This window comes from Gallinula chloropus (genome assembly GCF_964237585.1).
Source record: "Gallinula chloropus genome assembly, chromosome: 4".
Lineage (NCBI taxonomy): Eukaryota > Metazoa > Chordata > Aves > Gruiformes > Rallidae > Gallinula > Gallinula chloropus.
The window spans coordinates 89,359,136-89,382,846 of record NC_140088.1 but is presented as its reverse complement, the minus strand read 5'-3'; the positions used below and the strand labels follow the sequence as shown (position 1 = coordinate 89,382,846).

The 23,711-nt window shown below is 40.3% G+C and overlaps 1 protein-coding gene across 1 annotated transcript in view; it reads right to left on the bottom strand.

Moving 5' to 3' along the window:
• Positions 1-23,711, bottom strand: part of MAEA (macrophage erythroblast attacher, E3 ubiquitin ligase) — a gene marked incomplete at its 5' end in the record, with an annotated part of 48,884 nt that overhangs the window by 5,774 nt on the left and 19,399 nt on the right. The window contains 3 exons of the mRNA XM_084263075.1: positions 4,375-4,451; positions 7,503-7,625; positions 22,202-22,405. Coding sequence (XP_084119201.1) covers positions 4,375-4,451; positions 7,503-7,625; positions 22,202-22,405 — 404 coding nt within the window. The remainder of the gene's footprint in view (positions 1-4,374; positions 4,452-7,502; positions 7,626-22,201; positions 22,406-23,711) is intronic.

Below are 23,711 nucleotides of genomic sequence, written 5' to 3'. Positions count from 1 at the left end.
TCACCATCAGGACATAGAGGTCCTGGAGCGAGTGCAGAGAAGGGCAACCAGGCTGGGGAAGGGGCTGGAGGGCAAATCCTCTGAGGAGCAGCTGAGGGAGCTGGGGGTGTTGAGCCTGGAGAAGAGGAGGCTGAGGGGAGACCTTCTCCCCACCTCCCCTGCCCTGCCAGGAGGGTGCAGAGAGGTGGGTGATGGTCTCTTCAGCCAGGGGACAGGAGATGGGACAAGGGGCAATGGGCTCAAGCTGGGCCAGGGCAGGGTCAGCTCAGCTGGGAGGGAAAAGTTCTTCCCTGGCAGAGTTGTGGGGCTGTGGCACAGGCTGCCCAGGGAGGGGCTGAGTCACCTTCCCTGGGTGTGTTTAACAGAGGGGAGATGAAGTGCTCAGGGATCTGGTTTAGCTTGGGATGGGAATGGTTGGACTTGATGATCTTACAGGTCTCTTCCAACCCTCTGATTCTGTAAGCCAGAAATGGTGCTTCAGTTTCACAGCAGCCTCGTCAGTGTTGTGGTCCTACTCCCTATCAGGCCTTGACAACTTGCTCTTACAGGCAATACATCCCCCTTGATTTTAAGATGATTTTAAGATGACCCAGAGCTGTAACAGGCACATGCTGACCACACTTCCCATGTGGGTTCAGGAAGAGCTGGAATTAACAGTTTTGCATGTGCGTAAGACATAATCACAATGTGTGTGCTGGCTGGTTGAAGAGCTCAGCAATCCAACACCCCCACCCTTTGCACAGCACCAAACGTGTTGGGATGTGGTGGCCATTCCATCCAGAAGGAATTTGGTTCCCTAAAGCGACCTTCCCTTAGTTGTCACCTCCCAGCTTTCCCCTCTGCCTGAGCTCCTTAAGAAAACACTGAAGTTTCCCCCCAAAGTCTGCCATGCTGATGTCTGACTTTCACCCTCTGAGTGCCAACACAGAAGCAAGATACCCTGTGAATGAGAAGCAAGTTCATTAACCCACAGCACTCCAGTCTTTTTTAGATTAGGAAGCAAGAACAATGTGCTTGTGTTATCCAGAAGGGACTTGTTCTTTCTGCTCAGTCTGCCTGACCTGAATGCCTTTATCTCAGACCATTCTGACTACCAGCAAGCTTTGTGCTCAAAGCCTTCCAGGCCAGGCTGGACGGGGCTGTGGGCAACCTGGGCTAGCAGAGGGTGTCCCTGCCCATGGCAGGGGGTTGGGACTGGATGGACTGTGAGGTCCCTTCCAACCCAGCCCATTCTAGGATTCTATGAAAAGCTTTGCTGCTGCTTTTACACACCTGGTGCCCCTCCCAAGGGCCAAACTTTGTTGATTCATCACTGCAGGAGAGATGTTTACTAAAATAGATGGACTGTAGACTTTGTCCTAACACTGCACATCAGCTATTTTTATTTACTTTCATCCTTTCTAGCCCAAGAACAAGTGCAGAGGGTGTTTTCTTCAGCTTATAGCCAGGAACTCTGTTTATCCCTAGCATCCCTTAAGAGCAAAGCAGCAGAACACTCTGAGAGTTCCCTGAATGAAATTAGTGAGAGCTCCAGAAGTGTGAAATGAGTGTCATCAGTCATTCATTGTCACTGCAACAGGAGCCAGCTTTACAAAAAACCCTGAAGAGCCTGTGGGAGTTAAAGGCTAATGATCCTACCTAGAGGACTGCCATGTACTTAGGCTTAAGAGATTTACTCTTTGTACTCAACAAATAGTTGTTGCCCATTCTGCAAGGTCTGTTTGTACCTTATTGCTAAAAAAGCCTCAGAAATCCAAACCTTTATTAAAGAAGACATAGAATTTTCAAGCTCACCTCAGTTTTAACCTAAGAGCAACGTGTCACTTCAGAGGTTCTCAGCAGGCAGTGAGCAAAGCTTGCAAAAACTTATTTAAACACCAGCTGCGTCTCAACAGAATGTCAGTTCTCCCAGTTCCACTCGTACAGGAAACTACTTGGTAAACAGCCTCTTTCTCTGCTTTCTAATGGAGGCCTGACCTATTTATTGCACCAGGGACAATACTGAAAGAATCCTGCTGCAGGCACTTAACAGAAGCAAGCTAATAAAAACACAAGCTGCAACAGTTTGCTAGGAGCAAGGAGATTTATGCTACACCTGCCCAAAATATATTCCCTTACTCCTTACGTATTTATTTTGAGGCAAAGCAGAAGGAATTGGTGAAAACTGACATTTTAAAGCCACGTTATTTAAGGAATGCATTGAGATGTCGAGCTCTGAATGGGCAGAATTATCAAAACTCACCCTGCTAAAAAGGAATCAGTTAAGATAAGAGGAGGAGTTCTGTAGCTGCTTTTCATTTTACAAGTTAGGAAGTTAAAGCAGCATTGTTATGAGCAGCAAGTTGTAACTGCTGAGGATAAAACATCTCTCAACCCTGAATTTCTACAGATATATGGAATATACGTATGCTTCACCCCAACAACATTCAATACAGATGCCTGTTTGCAACATGGAGCTGTCAGTTTTAAAACTCAGAGGCTATGACAGTACAAGTTATTCCACACCAAGAATGCTGGGTCCTCTTGGAGGCTGACAGCTTGCAAATTTTACCAGTTCTGATGAGGAAAAGGGATCAGAGGGAAAGAAACCTCCAGTGACAGCAATAAAACATGAGGAGTGACCTTATCTGCTTCGTCCCAGTTCTCAGCCTGTCCCCTTACTTCAGCCTGCCCTCTGGTTTCCAAGCTGCATAAGGAAGCTGCAGCTCAAAGAAAATAGTTTTTAGAGCGTGGGCTACTCATTGTTAAGATGCATGACTGCACATTTGGCAAAGATGCAAAACCTAGGCAGAGAATAGAGCTAAAAGCACAAAGCACAGTATTTGGTGGATAGAAAGAGCACCACAGGCTTCAGAAGACAGATAATATAGTTGAGTGTCTTTCATCCTTTTCATAAGTACCCAACAATTCCTTAGGACTTGAGAACTCTATCAAAAAGTGCACATATCTAAGTGGTAGTATGTGGATTTAGGGTTGGTTTTTTGTTTTTCTTTTTAATTATTAACAGTAAGATTAGCTGGAGTTCCAGATTGCACATCTGCATTGGCTGGGACCAAAACAACACTGATATTGGTGCAAGGAGGGCACAGCAGGAATGATGTTCGCTCAAAGCAAGCAACAGTTTTGAAGAAAATTAGAAATGACAGAAAATAACCCTGAAACTTGGGGTGGTGTTAGTATTAGACTGGCCACTCCACAGACTTGCACTACCCTTTCCTAAGTCTCTCTCATTTGTTGTAGTCAAGAGAAGTGATGTGGTTTGCCCTGCAGAAGAGTTTGTACATCTGAAACCTGGGAATGTGCTGGGATGCATTCAGTCTGTACTTCCTATGTTTTTCCATAGCTCTGTGCTCCTCTGACCAGAAAGCAGCTCTACCACAAATACAAACCTCCTGCTGGTTTCAATTTCTGGAGTACCTAGGATAGTTTTAAAGGAAAGTAAGACTTGCAACTTCCTTAACATAAAACTTGTCAGAAATATTAAGCAGTAACAGCATTATGACCAGAATGTATCAGCAAAGCATCAAGTCTGGCCTTAAAACTTCTCATCTCTCCCTAGGTTTAAATATTCCCTCAAAACCAAGCCCAACATGATTTCCTCTCTCCCTGGGTTACCTTTTAAAGAACCACTACATCAGGACCACTGACTTAAAAGCATCAATGGCTTCATGTGCTGGTATTATAAATGCTGCCAGACAGACTGTCTTGTGGTTGAAGTCAGGTAGTGATTAAGTCTGACTCTAGTTCTCTCCCTGATTCACATGGCCTTGGGATGTGTTACTTTCTTCTGCAAGTAGTTCCCCAATGAACTAGTTCAGAAGAGGTGAAAAGGGATGTTTAGTTTGTTCTTCACTTGGAGCCAATGGAAGGGGGTGAGGGTAACACAGCTCATTATTCTCAATTCTCCATTCAATACAACAGGTGAAGATGGCCTAAAGCACAACTGGTAGATCAAAAAGTTAAACTAAGATAGTGAACCAGACAAAAATTCAGTTCAAAACTGAAGTGTTAAAGCTTCAGGTGGGTGTTTCATTAACCTCTTCATAATTTTTTGTGATTAAAAGCTAGCTCTGCCTCTTGATACAAGAGCACAATCATTTTTATGAAACAAGACAAATTTTCTAAACCTTGATTGTGAAGAGTAAGAAGGTGCAGAGCTTCAGCAACAATATTGTCTGTAAAAAGGTACATCTGCAGTATGTCAATTTGCCATGGAAAACCATAAATGAAACCCCAGATTAAAACCAAAGACACTTGCAAGGTCCTTTACAGCTGTGGGGCTCCAGGGGGGTTGCAGCAGTAGGTGCATGTTTCTAAGGAAGCATAATACCACCTTGTTAAGAAGACTGTTTGGTAAACATCCCCATTTCATACCTCACAGCATCCAGCCTCTTGTTCTGTCGAATGAGTTCGATGAACTCCTGAATCCTGAGGCTGAACTCCAGACAGCTCTGAGATGGAGAGACAAGACAGGGTGTTAGATGGTGCCAAAACTGCACCACACTGTGGGAAGCACTATGTATGCACAACAGAAAGTGAAGTGTTAATAACATGCAACCTCCTTTGCTTGCTTTTAGGCATTCATGCAAAACAAGCTGAAATGCTGACTTCACAGACAAGACATCAGCACAGAAATCCCTAAAAGCAAACAAAAACTTCTTCCTCTTGCTTCCTTCAAACCATCAGGATTCAGCAGGTAGGAACTTTCTCCTACTGACTGAGAGCACAGTTACCTGAGATGCAAGTGAGATTAAGAGGGGGTTTATTTGTCCCTTCTTACAATTTGAAGCAGTAGATTCAACAGAAGTTTGGGGCTACGTTGTAATTTAGATGAGAGGTCTACCCAGAAGACTGCAAGGAAGTCATTAATAAGTCTTTTGAACACTATTTTGAAGTTCCCAATGTTAACAAAAAGCAGCACAGAGTTTAGGTTGCTGCAATCCCCTCCTCTCCCTCCCTTCCTTCAAACTGTTATCCCTTGTCAAACAGCTAAAAGCCATGCTGGAAACAAGTCTCAAACAAGAAAACCAAGTGGCATTTACCTGTTTTAGGAAAAAGGTAAAATTTGAAGCCTAATGAAGGTGACAGTGTCCCCTTAAATCAAATTCCATCACCAGTTCACAAAATCTATAAAAAAAACTTTGAATATGTGGAATTAAAAAGAAAAAGATTCTCCCTCCCCTTCAGAGAAAAGTCACTATGCTTCTCTGCAGGGACACAGCCAGCTGCTTTATTACCTTGAAACAACAAAAACCCAAAGTCCTCTGAATCTCAGAAAGATCTGTATTCCTGGAGTTTCCCTGCTCCATTTGGCAACTGGGATTTTTTCTTCTCCCCCCTTGCTTCTGATGAATAGTTGTCTTTTGTTTATTGTCTATCAGCACAGTAACATCAAAATTCCTCAGGGACTTCAGCAGGAATTTGAACAACTCCAAATTTGTATCAGTTAACTGTGCAGGGTGACTAATCCACACTTCACAACAATTGCTTATTTTTAGATGTGAAACGTAAGCCATTTGAGCATAAAAATGATGCATTCTGTCATATATTAAAATATACTTAAGGAGGAGAAAAGAAATTATTTTCCATACTCAAGCCCATGTTTAAGCAAAGAATAAAAGTTTTGTTGGCTTTATTTGTAATTTTTAGATAGGACTAGTTTAAAATACCCTTATTCAAATCAACACAACCCCCTCATTTAGATTTTTAGCTAAGTGTGTTTCTACTACAAAACTAATCAAGTTTTTTAATTGTCAATGATACTGAATCATAGTGCTTAGTATTTCATTTAAATCTTTCAACAAGAAAAAACCCACATCCCAAAACAATCTTCAGAGCTTGTGTTTTGTTTTGAATGAGCCTTCAAGCAAGATGCAAGCCAGTGGCTGCATGGGTTCTGTAGATGAAGTGTAACTGGAAAAGGTTCCTAGACCATGAGATGATGCCTACATTTCAGTTCTGTGCACCTTCAGACAACTCCACAGCAGATATTCATAGAGGTTTGGGTAGCTCACATCTCTAAAGATTATAGGACTGCATTTTTCCCTAGGCCAACATCCAGTTTAATTTTTAAATTAGGCTTGCATTAAGCCAGTGGCTGGGATTTTAGGACTAGAACATTGACAAGTAGCTAAGCAACCAAAAACAGAAGAAATGTTTATTTGTGTTTCAAAAAGAAGCATAGTGATTTCTCTCCTCCTAACTCTGATCCCTCACAGCCTTAGCTTTGTTTTTTCTTTGGTTTTAAACACAGAGAAAACAAAAAAGGAAAAAAAAAAGGGGGGGAAAAAAGGTAGGGCTTGCAGAAATAGACTTTGTTGTTGTTCCAAAGAGATGGGGAAGGTTTTTCCTTATTTATTGTTTGCTGAACATCGGTGATGAAAAAAACCATTCAGATGTTTTCTTATATGATGTGACACATTAAGATTACACAAGGGGGGATTTTTTTTAGCAGTATAATTATGCAGCAGTGTTTACATACCAATTCTGGTTTTCCTTTAATGGTTTCCATAACAAGATCATCATTTTCTTTAGAGTAATCACTGGCTGATTTACTTTTGCGTCCCATCTTCGGCTCGTTCTCATTTTGGCGCCCCTGAGTGACAGAGAACGTCACTCTCTGCTGATTATTAAGTGCACTCAAACAGTTTTGGTTAAAGAAAGCTCTTAGTTTAAAAAAAAATAGACACAAATATCTTTGGGGGAGGCAGGGATTTTGGTTAATATCAGTTAAAAACAGATTTCTGCAAGCCCTATCAAAGATTCCAGCATGTTTTGAAACAGAATTGAAGAGATAAAGAAACGTAAACCAACTGCAGAGGAAGAAGAACACAGCAGAGGAACAAGAACACAACTGCAGAGAAACAAGAACACAGTTCAGGTCATGATATTCAATAGCCACAGAAAAGTTTACTGTGTTTATCACTTGATTAGACTTGGCTTTTATTGTTAAAAGAAAGTCTTTCAACTTTAGTTTCCTACAGAAAGTTAGTTCTTCACTCAAGTTTTATTTTCTCTTAAAAATACTTAGGCAAAAGTACTTTTGTCTTAAAAATACTAAGACAAAAACCTGTGTGATATTTCCCTCAGTGTTAAGCCTGAGGACAGAGATTTATTGATTAATCTCACTCTTAAGATACCTTTACATACAAGTTGAGTTATATTCTCAGCAGGATGCAGAGAGTTATAGATGTCAGTCTGCACGCATTGCATACTCTGTGTTTAGATGCTTGTGAATCACACTAAATTGAGTGTATGAGAGGAGAGTATTTTAAGACTTCCATAAAATGACCTATCAGACAGTTTCAGGCTTGGCATTTGCATGAAATAGTCTACCTCCAGCTACCTACACCTTCTTAACAGGGTTCAGGCACTTTCTGTTCTTGCTTTTATACAAAGCCTCATTCAAGACCTATTATTTAAACCTAGTCCACCACAAATACCCATGTAACTTAGCAAACATTTGGAAAACAATTTAAGGCAAACATTTTACATTTCCATACCTTCATTTTTCTGAGCCTGGATTTGTTATCATGACACCAAGCCAAGCAAGTCATAGTCTCTTGTCTTTCCAATGACTCTTCCACTTCTTTAGCAGTCAAAAACATCTCGATATTTACCAAGTCCTTTAAAAACAAAAAGGAAAGCAGGTCTTGTTACAATCCACTCTTGGACAGAACTGCAATTTAAAGATACAGAAGACCTCTAGCTGGTCTGGTTCTGGAGACCTCTAGCTAAAGATTAAAGCCAGGAGCTTTGCACAGAAAGCCAGCAGAGATCATGATCACTTCAGCACAGTTCACACTTTGAGGAGTACTTGGCTTCCTCAAAGCTTGGATGATGTCAACTGGACCATGACAATATCATAACATTTGCTAAAGTGGGTAAGAGCTACCAAGAGAGGAGAATCTAAGTCCACTTTACCTAGCCATCTGTACCTACTGAGTTTTAAGGAGAGTCCTACAATGGTCTGAGGACTCGGTTTTCTCACTTGCTTGTTATAAGTTCCAGACCTTCAACTGCTTACAACAGATCTGACATTTAGGTGGTAAAACAGAGTTATTGTATTAAAAAAAGCAGTTAGGCAATGGGTGTACCACAAGATTCCTCAAGTGCTTATCACAAGCAGATTTTTCTGAGGAAAAAGCAGGAATCTAGTATCAAAATTGCTTGGAGCAAGTAACAGAATCACAAGGTTGGAAAAGACCTTTTAAGATCAAGTCCAACCATTCCCACCCTAAGCTAAACCAGATCCCTAAGTACCTCTGTAATATGCCTATGCTGCTATGTAACTACCATACTATGTCATTACTATACTAATCAGGGCAAAAGTTACTGAATAGAATTCAGAATCTAGTAGGGTACTAAAGAACTTTTTTACCTCTATATTTCTGATTAAAAAAAATGACTTTGATAGATGTTCCCAAACGATATGAACAGGATCCATTCTGAATTGGCACCACCAAAAGTTATTTCTGAGCTGCATAAATATGTCATGTTGTGAAGAAAATCCACTGTGGGAAGCCAAAACTCAACACACCAACAGAAATCCAGTACTAAAGTACTGGATTAATAGGCACTTTAAAATTGAAGTAGTTCATGTTTGTGTAGACTTCACAGGAAAACACTGACAAGGATACAGCTGAAATGCTGAGTGTCACAAATATTACAGGAGCTTTAGTGAACAAAACCACCCTGAGAAATAGATGGCACTTTCAGCTGCTGGAACAGCTGAATATACTGAGTTTTAGAATTTATACCTCCTTGACACAAAGGCATTTGGCATATCACATTCACACCTTGCACTGATTAGCCAATTTTTCCTTTAGAACACAAGAAGTCTGCACCAGTATTAGAAACACAGACCTGGCCAGGCTGGGTTTGAATGGTTCTTTACAGAAACACCAACAGCCACATATATTTCTGAAACACAGCACAAGCTGCAGCTCCTCCTAAGGCTCTCTTCTCTCTCTCATGACTTGCATTCAAATTTTAATAAAAGTATTAAGAACGGTTGATGTGCAACTACATTTTCTAGATGGTATGATCCCAGCATTAAAACCTTTCCAGCATCAAATGAGTGAGCCTCACACAGCTCAGTGGTATAAAGGGCAGGTAAGTCAGACTGAGATGAGAGCTGAAGCAGGAACAAGGGTACAGAAGGAAATTAAGATCGACTTTCACCGACTCCTCCCTTCACTTTAAGGGGAAAAAAAAGTTAAAATAATCTATTTTATCAGTGTTGTTGGCAAATGGGCTGAAAGAATTCCAACTTACTCCACAAAAAGCTTTTTTTTCATTCAGTTTCCCTTGATTTTGAGAGTCCAAATTTTTTTCTGATGAAATTCTCAAGTGGAAAAAACCCACCCTGCATTATTCCTCTGTGTGCTACTGTGACCATATGAAAGCCCCTTGCCCGTGTTCCTCATCTGTAGAGGTAACCTGACATAATGCAGCCATATGAATTGTCTTCCTTGCATATTTTAACACACAGCTGCTGAATGGAAAGGCAATTCAATCTGATTAAAAAAAAATAACATCTCCATACATCTCTTCAAGCTTACTTAAGCTATGTGTCCTCTTAAGGAATAGCATTTACTTTCACAGCACATTAAATCAATAGCATTTTCTACATTAAAAAAAAGGACTGTATATGCTGGACAGACAACAAATGACTGTTTTAATCTCCTTCATTAGATTTTTAGTTTAGGTTTCATCACCAAAAAATAACTGTTTTTTAAAGAAGCATCAGGGCAGCATTTGTTTTAAGTCAGTGAGCTGGAGTCCTAACTATAGGTTAGGACTAACTATAGGTTAGGTGTTAATATAGCAACCCTCATCTATGAGCAAAAAGATTGCAGTTGCTGCTGAGGCAGACAAAAGTCTCAAGTAAAAAGAGAATTCCTACATTCCTTTTGCACATCTAAAAAGGTTCTATTTGGTACAGAAATGCTAATTAGATTCAGGGTTGCCAAAAGAAGTCAAAGCTTGGCAGCCATCCCTATTAAATAGACAGTATGTATCCAGAAAACAGAGGAGAATATTTTTAATTAAAAGAGTTTCTTTCAGAACTAACAATCACTTTTAAATTGCCCCAATAAATAGGATTTTCTTCTCTGCTGACTAGATAGAAAGGCAACAATATAAAAAAAGCATTAAGAAATCCATTTGCAGAGAAAGAAATAGCTTTTGCATTTGATAAAGTGTGGAAGTCTTAATCACACAGATTGATAGGAGAAAAATACTAAGATACAATTAGGCAATAAACTGTTTGAAAACCCCACACATGCTCATGTCACCCAAGTTTTTTTAATCTGATCATGCTTTCTTATCTTCTCTCTTTTAATGATGCCTGCTCTTAATGCTTCTCCCTGGTGTATTTCATTAGCTAGGGCTCAAGAAGTGAAAGAAAGGAGTATCAGAGGATTATTTGGCTTTATCAAAACCAGCACAGATCTCTGCACAGGCCAACACTGGAGAATTACTTCTCTGCCACATCTTGTATGGATGGGAAGCAGTTAACAGCATTGGCAGATGTATGAACTCTCTCATGCTCCACTCAGAGAAACTCACCTTAAGATCCCAAATCCTGAATAGCTTTCTGAAGGTATCCACAGTTCAGAGCTGCACAGGCTGCAGACCATACAGAAACACTGTCTTTCTCAGTTCCCAAAGCAGCATTAAAATTTAACATGCTGTTATGAAGAGCCTCTCTCATATAATTTGTTTACATATAAAATTGAGTGAATGTAAATATGTAATTCTGGAAAAAATATTGCCACTGGTTTCACAGGTGGGGAAAAAGCTGAAGCAAGAGATCTGTTGCCACACACTTCCCCTCCAACTCACACAGCACTCAGCATCATGGCAAATGTTTTCTGACTTGGATATAAATTAAAAAGCAATTCTAAAGTCTTTTATTACTCTCTTTAGCAACACTGGGGAGTCTTCCTTCCATGAGTTCAGTTTTCACATGGTCAGAGCAATGGCAACACTTCTCCTTCCAGTGGTGCAGGAGTGTAGGAGAACCCTGCGCTCACTGCACACAGCTGATGTCAGTGTTGTTCTCAAGCCACAACTCCAGCAGCATTACTGACAAGTCTCCAAACACTCAAGAGGGGGAACACAGCACAAGCATTCTTCTTCCTTCCAGTGCAAGAGAGGAAGCACCACCTAGATTTTTGTAATTTCTGCTCAGAAACCCAAACTATTGGGCTTTCCCTTCTATTCAGCAGTCACTAAGCATGTCTAAGAGTAACTATTTAAGGACTGGATGAATTTTATAATAAGGGCTATTTAATTCCATTACAACAGCTCAAACTTGAGAGAAAAACATCCATTATTAGAAGAAAACTGCAGATGAAGGCTGAAGACACTTAAGTGAAATCAGAGAGACTTATTTAAACAAAGACTACATCTATCCATCACCCTGTGCTCTGCCTGATTTACATATATATAGCTTTTAAAATATCACTGCTGCTTTTTAAGCTGTAAGTGCCTCCAGGGAGGGAGGTTACCAACCCTATGATTCTGCACAGGACTCCAATTATTAAGGCATAAAATCCTGTGAAGAATGAGGATTCCTTTATGATGATTATTACTAAATATATACTCCTGGCCACTATAAATATTATATCCCTGTATGGCATTTTCTGAGATGGGCTCTTAATAAAGAGCACCCCCAGCATGTATATGCACAGCCCCTCCTTTGAACAGCTTTGGGACTCTGAAGTGGGAGCAGGAGTTGACAGGGACAGAATTTTCAGGGAATCTCAGTCCTTGCTGGATTTCCCTCCTTAGAATCACAGAATGGCATGGGTTGGAAGGGACCCCAAGGATCAGAGAGCTCCAACCCCGCTGCCACTTAGCAGTGTCTTGTTTTCAGGAGACTCCAGCACCTGCCCTTACTGGAAGGAAAAGCTGCAGCAAATACTAACTAGTTATTTAGATACCAAAGGGTTAATTCTGGAAAGACCTGCTGCACACTTGCTCTGCAAAGACAGTTCAGAATAAAGCTTACATCAGCTCTAGGACAAACCTGCAGAAAGCTAGGCTCCAGGAGCTCTAGAAGTCATGGAGTAACTGCTTTTAATGAAAGATAATCACTATTTCAAACTCCAATTCCAGGCATCAAAACTAAGAAGAAAATGAAGGTGGGACCAGACTTTCATGAACTCACATGGCCATGATGCAGAGTGATTCAGAGAAGTACAGGGGAGGTTGTATGAGGAATACTACTTGTGAAGCAGTGAGAAGGTGCACACAAAGGCACTAGTGTGACTTCTAACTGGTGGATACTTAATTTCAAATTTGTGTGAAGCTAAAAACACATCTGTGTGTACTACAAAGTCATGAACCAAGTGAGAATCAGGCAGCCACATACTGAAGCAAGGAAAGCCCTTAATTTAAGGTCCTGCACAGTTAATGAATTCAGTAGTGAACTGTGAAAAAGCAGTAGCAGTTTCTGTAAATATGTGAAACTAAGTCAATACATAAAAAAACTGTAAGTAATAAATACCTATCAAACTTGTTTGCCTTTCTTCTTTGGTAGCAGTTGTGCAACTACTGATAATATTCTCAAGTATTTGCACAGAATTCTTTTGTTCCAAACCCCCTTAGCTTCACTACAAGCTAAATGCATCTCTGTAGTCAAAGTGAGATAGCAAAGCTCTACAACAGTAGCTCCACTCAGGAGCTTTGTTTTCCTCACATGCTAGAAGTGACCTCTTCAAACACAGCGATTTAAGTGCCCCAGGATGCCTTTGGAAAGCTCTGACTTGCTATTTAGACATCAGCACGTATCACAGCATCACAGGGGTTGGAAGGGACCTCCAGAGCCCATCGGGTCCAACCCCCTGCCAAAGCAGCTCCCCAGCTCATACTGCACAGATCATCCAACTCTTTTTTAAATGTAAACATGTTTACATTGTAAGGAAAAAAAAAAAAGAGGTAAACTTAAAGTGCAATCATTCATTATTTTCTTAGTCATAACTAGGAGAGAGCAATATGTAGATTAGTGTGAGAGGTAGAGTTTGTTTCACAGGGAAAAATTTGTTTTACTATAAATCAGTTTCTAAAGAGTCAGTAAGGATTTTGTCTCTGATCTATAAGAGAGTGTTTTGATTAGTCTACTCCCAAACATAAATTTCCAAATTCTTCAATATACAGTTTCAGATCTAGATGCATGGCTTTAAGTTCACAAAGAAAACTGCTCATAGGTTTCTGGACCAGATACAGCACAACACCACTTTGCTTTTGATCTTAGGTCAGAAATGGCTTACAGAAAGAACAAAAGCATAATTTTACTAGTAGCAATATAATTTTTTTCCATAATTCCTGCAGAGTTCATGTGAGGGTTTTAATTTATGTAGCATATCTTAAGATTAGGAGCAGTTGGGTCAACAGTCATTCCTCTCCATTGGCCTCCACTCTGCACATGAGCTGAAGTAGGGTTATGACATCTCCAGCCCCCAGTCTGGAAAGCTGTCAGAAGGAATATGTGATAGAGTCCTTTATAAAATCACATGGACATCTATGTAGTAAAATAAAGTCCAGGATATTTTACACATGAAATACAAATTCTTTAACAAGGCTCATAACCAAAAGGAAACAAGCACTAAAACAAACAGTACTTGATATTTTCAGATCCCCCATGAGCTATTCTGAAAGATGATTCATCCAAAATGAAAAGTCAGGCTTTCTACAAGATTTAAAAAGAAATTGATTCAGGTAGGTAAAGATTCATGTGGATAAAGGTAGCATTTTGTAGAGAAGCAAGTTTCCTTGGTGGAAAAACACAACAGTTACAAAATAGGCTATTTGTTACATAAAATAGGTGATTCATAATATCATAAGATTCTGTTTATGTTTTTCTTAATAAACAAGTTGTTTATTTTTAACTGCTTACTAGCATCAACACGAAACTGAAAATAGGCCAGTATGCCTCAAGCACATCAGCAGCTTGCTACCAGGAGTAGGTACCAGCATCAGTTTTAGTAAGATTGAGTATCTACGTGCATAAGAACACTACCTTCATATTAAAGAAAAAAGCTCTGCTGATGCACTTCAGCATTCAGCAGTACAGTAAGAATTCACTTAACCCACTTGTGTATGAAATACAATAAACACCTAGACCATTCAAAACAGCAGCTTTAAAACAGCTGGGTTAGTTTTTCAATGACTACTTACACCCTGAACCAGGTACCCTCAACTTGCAAACCAACCTGCCATATCATTTAGGACACAGCTACAGAAATTAAGTATTAATTCAGTAATGAAGAGTTAAACACAAAAAAGGTCAAGTTAGTCTTCTATATTAATATATTAGCTTGCTAGTTTCCTCTGTGATGAGCATACAACTACTAGCTTCCCCTGTGATGAATACACAAATCCAGGGATCATGTCTATGCCATGCTTCTGACTGCCAAGCCTGGGGAGAAGGCAGAGGCAAGGAGCTACAAATGTAGACACAGGACCACCTCGGGTAGAAGAAAGAGCTTAAGTGTGTTTCCAAGTTGGGGAAACAGTAAAAAGCACATTAGATGGCAGGAGCAGGAACAGAACACAGGACCAGAACACACCACAGGACCACTGCCCACCTGGAAACACGTATGGAAAGCAAATAAAAAAAGAAAAAAAAGAAGAGGGCCAGGTTAAAAGTGGGACAGGGAAATGGGTTTCGATGGCAGTAACACAGAGACAGACCTTTGCCCCCACTCCCCACAGTTAATTCACAGAACCACAGAATCACAGGGGTTGGAAGGGAACCCCAGAACTCATGGGGTCCAACCCCCTGCCAAAGCAGCTCCCCAGCTCATATTGCACAGGTCAGTGTCCAGACGGGGCTGGAATCTCTCCAGAGATGGAGACCCCACACCCCCTGTGCAGCCTATTCCAGTGAAATTCCAGAATTCCTCTGTCCCTTCAAGGGGAGGAGTAAAAGGCTGCTGGCAGCAAGCAAGATCCTTCAGAGTATGTGTCAACTGCACTGAGATCGAAGGGAAATATCAATTAAGAAAAGTCATGTTGTAGGTGGTGACAATACAGCAACATCACAGTTGCTGAAGATCAGTTGAAGTGAGGCACAAACTAACATTAAGAGGCCTCCTTACCCTCTGCTCATAAAATAATGTTGTCTGAAGTTCATTAAGCTACTATTAAGTGTTATAATGCTACACAGATTAACAGGATTACGGATAAAATAAACAGAGTAATTGATGGAATGTCCTACTCCAAAGCCAGCTGCAGAGCTAGCTGTTAGAAAAAAGCACAGAGCACCAGCCAAACCACAGAATCATCAACAGAAGAGCCAGAAAAGTTTTTGTCTACAAAGCAGGCACAGCAGCACATGGTGTACAGTCAAGCTTTCACATCACATCGTTTTCCACAACCACTGCACAGCACAGACCTGTTCATTTTACCTGGTTATTTCTGAAAGACCCCAGTCACTTCCACTGCCTTACTGTCTGTCAGAAGATTGCCTTTATCTAACACTAGGAGATGCTGGTATGACTTCTGATCAAATCCTGTTCTAACCCTGAACCTTTACCTGACTCCAAATTTTTCTGACTTCTGATTCCACACACTGTTTCATCCCTCAGCCCTTCTGCACTGGATTAGGAAGCTCCTTGGTACGTGACTTTTGCTCTCACGACCAGAACCAGCACCCATCCCCTCACATTTTTCCAGTCATCTCTCTCCAACTTTTCTAACAGCTTTCCTAAGGTGTGGTCACCAAAGCTATACCTGTTCTGGTACTGACTGCTCCAGAGCCAATGAGAGAGAGGTGTTTCATCAGCCTACTTCTGCTCATGCATGTAAGGCATTTTGGTAGAGCCTCACAGTTGCAACTAGCACTTCAGTTGGTTATTAACAAGCTGCTTTCCCAACGCATCCTCTACTCCTGCCTCAGCAGTTTTTATAGCTTAGCAAATGGCTGCACCTTACCCAGCAGTACATTCATGCTAAGCACAGTAATAAATGACTGTGCTAGAGTAAGGCAACAGTCTCTAGAGCTTAAGATGCATCATTGAACAGGGAAAAAACCCCTCTGGTTTTAACTCTACCTTGGCCATTTTCTGTTGTAGCCTCTTCTAGTAGAGGAAAGGCTAATCTCTTGCTGGTTGAGCATGAGCCCTGCAGCATTTGTCCAAAGAGGACATGAGCAGCTACCCACATTCACAAGAAACAAGCTCCTTTGAAGGATTCCTGGCAGGAACAACATACAAGAAAAATCTGAGAGGCACAACTGGAGCCAAAACTCTTCTACACCTCAGCAATCCACAGGTGGTAACACCTTGCTCCCTCTAGATAAAATCTGAAGTCAAGACTTGAATCACTAGCCTTCCATACTAAATATTCTTCAATAAGTTACCTCCCTCTATGATACACTCCAGGAAACCCATTCTGTATAAAAGGGCTGAAAAGAGACATTCAACATCACAGCACACTTCACATCGGCTTTTGAAGTGTCAAATGATTTGTAATGAGAAAAGTTAGTCAAGAAGGATGCAGAATAACAATTTAATTTATATAACTCTAATTCCCAAAAATGCTGGAGACAAACTGCCAATGTAAGGCTGCTCAGGAATTACAGCACTTTGAAATTCAGATGAACACACCCAGACATTCATTATGCCAATCTAGTGAAAGTTGCCATGCCTACATTATGAACAGCCAAAACACATTTAAAGGAGTCTTGAGTTGCTTGGCTCTAGCCTAGTGCTGTAAGGTAAGTCCAAACAGCACTAGTTAACACCCTGGCACCTCTACATAAGTCATGCCAGGTTAGGAGTTCCTTCACATGTAGCAATCTAAAGTGTCTTTAGTGTGGGAACAGCACATCACAGGAGAGACTGGCAAACAGCTCCAGACAAAAGACACCTTTTGCCATTTGACCTGCATTTAGAAAGACAGCTTCTCTATGTTCTGCATGACAGTGAAGCAAAGAATACATTAAAACATTATGCTGAATATTATTTACCTGCTTAAAATTGAAGTGTTATGAATATAAACTTGTTTTGATGAATTAATACATGGCTTGTTTGCCTACAAGCTACCCTTTGGTCATGTGTCTTAACAAGGAAGACTTCTAAGGTTACACTGGTATGATTAAGAGAAGCATTTATTCAGCTTTTAACTCTGAGATCTGATGGTTTCCTTCACTCAAACTTAAGTTTCTCTACACATTCACATGAATTTCTTACTGAAGCAGTCACATATTACTGACATTGATCCTGATAAGGTATTAAAAGTTCCCTGATGCAAAGCTATCGAACTGTACCATGTAACTTGTTTTGACTATTTTAGACTTAAGCCTAGATTTATGTTTCATTCAGATGTCTTAAAAGTTTCCTAGGTTTTCAAGTTTCTAGACTTCAGTTTTCACTCCTGTTTCACCTAACCATACAAGTTAAATCTGAACAGCCATTTCAGGCTACTGACTTAAGTTCAACTCACTCATATTCTAGAGAACATCAATTAATATTTTGTGACTTTCATCACAAAATTAAATCTAAGGAACAAACCTGAATTTTTTGCAGGTATCTTTTCAAATACTTAATAAGGCAATAAATACTTAATTAGGCATTCAAAATGGTTTCCAGGTTATGAAAACTGAAGCTGAATTTGTGCAGCAGCAAAGAAGAAGAACTGGACTAAACTGGAGAGGAGAGATCATAGGATAGTGAGCTTTTTTAGTGACTACAATTCCTTTCATTTACACCAGCCAAAATTTATCTGTTAAAAATGTATTTCCTATGCAAGTTTGAAAGATGAAAGATTTTCAGAATAGATAATTTAGTTTAGATAATTCTCCAGAGGATAACTGTTACCACAGATGTAGAGGTTCTAATCAAAAAGGAAACCACTGACAACACCTGAGGATCTGAACTATCACTCCAAGAAAACACCTTTTAGGACCACTGTCAATTGTTTTAATGCTGCTTGAAGTGTCAATCAGCCCTTCTAACACCAATGTTTACAACAGTCATATGTCCAGGCAAAACTTCTGGTAGTCAAGGGAGAACTCAATCCCCCCCCATCATTCTCAAAAGCAACACCATGGTATTAATGCAAATGGCTAATTAGGCATCTTTGAAAGACAATGTGCCAACTTAACTACTGATCTAAGATTAATTTGCAAAGTTTTCATTGACATGCTCAATCCATGAGGTTAAGTAAACCAGTTTTTAAGCAAGTTAAAAGCAAACCCTGGAGTTGAAATACCTGCAGTCTCAGGGTGCCAGTGCCCACCCTCCTCAGTGCTGTATCAGTTCTCCCGTCCTTCAGCAGTTTAGAGATCTCTGAATCATTTATTTGCTCCCTGCCCTAACACACACAACACTGTTAAAACACTGCCTCTTGGCCAACAGTGTGGGCTTTAAGGCAAGGACACATTCTTTGACTAAAATAAGAGAAGCAAAGATGGAGTTTACAGCACATAGAAGAGCCTGGCAGCCTCAGAATCAACCATACAGGCAAAAATCACTATGGCTATTACAGAATTAAGCAAAGAACACAAGGACACTTTACATGTTGGGGTTTTATTTCCTTCACCTACTAAAACAGGGGCTAGGAAAAGCATTAAATCTAAAAACTAGGAACAGAAAAGGATTATACACCTAATTATAAAACTTGTCTATAAACAGCAAGCAACTTCCTACTGCAACACCATGTTTCCAAAACTAGATTTGCCCATCAATTAATGGCACAGAACTAGACAGCAGCATTTAATGTAGCAGAACATGAAATAACAAAATTTAAGTTAACAGACAACCCTGCCAGCTAGCTGAATAGATGAATCTGCAGATGAAAATACATGTTTTTATACTGATGTTGCAGTCCAAGGTCATAACAGAGTCAAAATAAGATCATTACTGAGTTTAACAAGCTGGTACCAATGAGGTTCCTTTGTATGCAATAACAAAAACTTAACATCTAGTTTGTATCTTAAAACTGTTTTCCAAATCATTAGAGAGCCAGAAGACATCAAGACAAATGTCCACAACAGAATCCCCTTCACCCCATATTTACTTTGGCAGACACATGACATTTCTGTCCTTGACTGTCAGCTCTTCTTTCAATATTACTCATATTTTGGTTCACTTCCCCAAAAAGCATTACTTTTCTTTAAAGACATATCACACACATTACCTGTTTGCAATTTACTCGTTCTATCACCATATAACATCACACTTTATACATGCTGCATGCCAGAAATCATTCCTACTTTGAGCTAGTTCATAACTTTAAATATTTAAACTTCCCTATCATTTTTCACAGCCAGTATTTCTTTTCATAGCTCTTTGCCTCCTAGTTCATAACCATGGCTTTTCAGCACTTATCTTTCATGACAAGAACTCAAGAATATCATTCCTGTGAAGTTAGTTAATTGAGAAAGCAGACCAGAATTTGTCACAGCCCATCAATAACTACTAGAATTGGACATTGTGGTGCATCATGGATCTCTGAGTAAACTGTCTGCTGTGTGTTGTTGGCAAACAAACTCTTTAATGGTTTGCTTTTGGTCACTGAAACAGAATGCTTTCTCAAATGTTTCCACCCATAAAGTACCTTAGGAGCTCTGCAGGTCTCTTGGCATTCAGAAGCCACGTGAGGAGCTTAGAACAAGCAGGTTGAGACATGCTGCCAAGACTGGTTTAACAGCTACTGAAAGATGCTGAACCCAAGACCCACAAGCTACAACTGAAACAGAGAGAGCCATTCAACCTTTTCAAGTGGTGGCAAAGGGCACTTCTAGCCATTTGGCTTTCCAGTATAGAAAAACAATCACAGAATGATTGAGACTGGGGCTTATGGAGGTTGCATAGTCCCTTTGCTCAAAACCTCTACAACAGGTTTTCTTAGGACCTTTCCCAGTCCAGTCTGGGTTTCAGCATCTCCTGGTACAGGGAGACTGCACAGCCCAGTGTGTTACTGGGGAGCCCAGAACTAGACACAACATTCCAGTTGGGTGTAATTGGCATTGAGTAGAGAGGCAAGGCCACCACCTTTTCTCCTGCTGGTGATGTTGCTACTCAGGTTATAATGCCTTCTCAGCAGTAACAGTTTTCTTAATACATCAAAAGAAAAAAGAGATGAATCAGGTAACAGACATGACCAGGTTCACTATACAACAATGTGCCTCTGAAGCCTGCCAGTAGAGGTGGAGACAGTTATCAAAGTTACAGTTCTGACTACAGTAAAGAGAAAGATTACTTTGGATAAGAGAAAAATACCATGATATTTTGTAATCTCTACAGCAAAATGATATCATTAAACATCAGGGATTGTTTCTACGCTCGTATCCTTCAGCAAGAAAAAACAAAAAGGAGCAGAGAAGGTGCTTGCTAAGCCAGCAAAACCACAGATTCTAGATAATATTCAAGTCTTGGTAGCTTGCTGTTATAAGAGCTGCTCACAATGAGTATCACCACACAGTAAGAAAGACCAAGAACAATGCTAAGGCACTGAGGGGAAGCCTATCCTCATTTAGGCAAAATGTAAACTTTAACCTTGAGTAAAAGGCATAATTTTAGCAAACTAGAAGAAATGTTGCCTCAGTACACTCAACATGCTCAAGTATGTTCTGTGTTCAAGTCACTTTGATGTTATGCAAATAAAAATACTTAGGCTTGAAGACAGAGGTTAAATAAGCTTATTTAAAATCTTTTTTCCCCTCCTTTAAACACTAAAGCTTCTATTCAGCAAACAGAATGAAAAGCTTTAATGTTTCACAAGTGCAACACTTCATACCACATGGTCTTGAAGGGTATCATGACAGACATCCCTGCTCATGCCTATACCAAGGCTGAGCATTACTTACAGGCATAACAGAACTTGCTGTCAAAGTGAAAAATATTTCCATAGTGCTTTTTCAACAAGTCCAGTAGGTATGGGAACATGATGATTCAGCAGGAGAACAAGCTCCTGCTCAACACAGAAGAAAACATCTACCAGAGGTGGAATAGCTGCTGACCATTCAGCTGCAATTATGCCAGAATAATTGTCCCTATTCATATGCATGGGTTATCTTTAGCAAGTGAATTTCTTCAAGACTGTTTCCTATTAATAATTTGAAACCCACCTTTTCCCTCCCTTCTATTCAATCTCTACTTGCTGTTTCCTTTTTGGTATTTACAGAAATCACTGCTGGTTGAACAGGATCAGCCTGGTAAGCCAGCCAAGGAGTAAGAGACACACATCAGATGTGCTCCTTGTACAATCTGATACCAGTAACAAAAATCTCTTCCCCTCAACCAGCTCAGAGAGATGTGAACAACTATGCCACACAAGAATGGCAAATTACCTAAGTCACATAATACAAGTAAACCCTCAGGATATTTTAGGAAAGAGATTTTAACCAGAAAAGCTGTATCCCTTCTGGAATCAGGAATATCAAGAGAACTTAAGATTGAAGGACCACTAAGGAACAAATAGGAAGTGCTACTCCAAATTAGCAAAACATGTTTTCTCTACATAAACAGCAAATTCTTAAAGCATCAGTTTTAATCTCCTTGTGGCTGGCAGAGGACCACAGCGTGAATTCTCTGCTCTACATAAAGAAGCCAGGGGGCTGCACAAGCTCCAATTACTTCATAAGCAATGGGACAGAAGCAAACCCAAGTAGATAACCAGTGGAAGTGACAGCCACTGAATCATAACTGGTGAAATAAACACAAGGTTTCTATGGACCATGCAAGATATACCGGCTATTGAACAACTCAAACCGTACCAAGCTTTATCTTCCAAAGTACAAGCCAGCTTTCCTCTCAATGCATTAAATAGGATGATACAATCAACAGTTGTTCCTGCAATCAGCATATACTGTTCTGCTCAGCTTGGTCACCTACACATCCTCTAGTTGTTGCTAGACAGATGGGAAGCTTAATCAACAGCCTAAAGGTTGCTTCTAACAAGAAATTCTGTTTGACATTTGAGAACTATTCTAAGTTTTAGCAGGGCAATGCCTTTACCTAAAAGCATTTCACTTGTGACTACAAGTTATGCCTTCAATTTTGATGTAATACATTAAAAAGAGACTATATGTCAAGCAAGGAGAACTGTCCTGCAGAGACCAACAGAGAAACATTAGCAATGAACGCACGCTGACACATAAAAATGACTACAGAGCTGAAGCAGCTCGTTATTTGCCAGCTTTCTCTTTCCTACTGTCAGTGAGTCCGTGCACACTGCCACCAACCTCGATGCCACTTTGCCTCGCGAGCTTGACAGCGGTGTTGTAGTAGCCGCAGCGCAAGAGGTGCTCCACCATCATGCGATCCATCCGCTTCTTCTTCCACATGTTGGCAGCGGCCGGCTGGTCGCTGCTGTGTTCCTTCAGGTGCTCAATCCTACGCTTGCAGAGCTTGGCGCTTTCATCTTCAGCTTGGATTGACTCAACTGCCTAAGAAGTAAAAATTCACAGCAGCAAATCAAGAGCTATGTATTTTCAATTGGCTTTGGAAGCAAAAGGCAGTAAGAGCTGACTGTAAGCATTCTATACACATTAAAGAGTTACTCCCAAGAGCATTTCTTTCCTTTAGGAAGACATTTCCTACAGCAGTGCCTAAGTTTCAGCATGGCTGGTCCAGTTCTGAGATGACATTACACATAAATAAGTTTGACTTGTTGGATATTGTGAGTATATGCATTTTTCTGCTTTCCAAACAGTTGGAAAAATCATGGATCTCCACCTCTAACCTATGAAAGACTTTCTTCAAGCAGCTGTCCTCATGAATTAGTTCTACTGAAGAGTGATGCAGAGTAAGCCCAAATTACTTCTAACACACTGGAGCCATTTTAATCAGTCATGCAATAATAAGAATTAGATAAACATTTGGCTGCTTGATGCATTTAATTCAAAGATCTTAAGAGTAGTTTTCAAAAAATCGCCAGCTTTGTTAAACTGGTGTTATTTTACTGGCCTCTGCGACTCTGGAATCATGGATCTACTGTGAGGAGCCTGACTTACAAAAATAAGTTTGTCCAGACTAAGCAGAATAACTTTTTTTATAAAAAAATACCCCAACATTGGCACACTTGGTGCAAAACAGAGACCCAGGAGCTTCACAGTTTGTATTTTGAAGAAAATAAAATGCTCAGATGATGCTTAAAGTTATATGGCTGATTCGTTACATGGCAATTTCATTCCAGATGTATTGTAATCAGAGCTAGCTGACTCAGCATACAGCACGTGACAGCTGTGGGTCACAGAACACAAGAAAGCTTGCAGTACTTTCATGTGCTTGGTGAGGTAAAAGCAAGCCAGAAGGACATGTAGGCTTAGTACATTTCCCCATCTGTGATATGTCACTAGTGATGCAGTTTCAGGTTGGGTTCCCTTACTTGTGGTGACTTGAAACTCGCTGCCTTGTGTTTGAATAACTGCAGAGCTATGGCATCAGGGAGGTCTGTGCAGGTTTGCCAGCCAAATAACCTGGCTGCCTTTTGACAGCCCACTTTACACTTCACACTGCCACAGATACCTTCCCACTACTCAAGCTATTCAGGGTGGAGGATCACCCTTGGGTAACAGTTCCAGCTCTGGAAGCACAGGGGGGTTCCAATTGCTTTTACTAGAAAAGCTCATTTACAGACTACTTCTGGTAGGATGGATATTTGAAAACTCAAGTGAAATACATGAAACTTGCGTATGAAAAGTCTACCAAGAATTTACCCCAATTCAGCTCAGCTCCAATCTGGACCTTTAT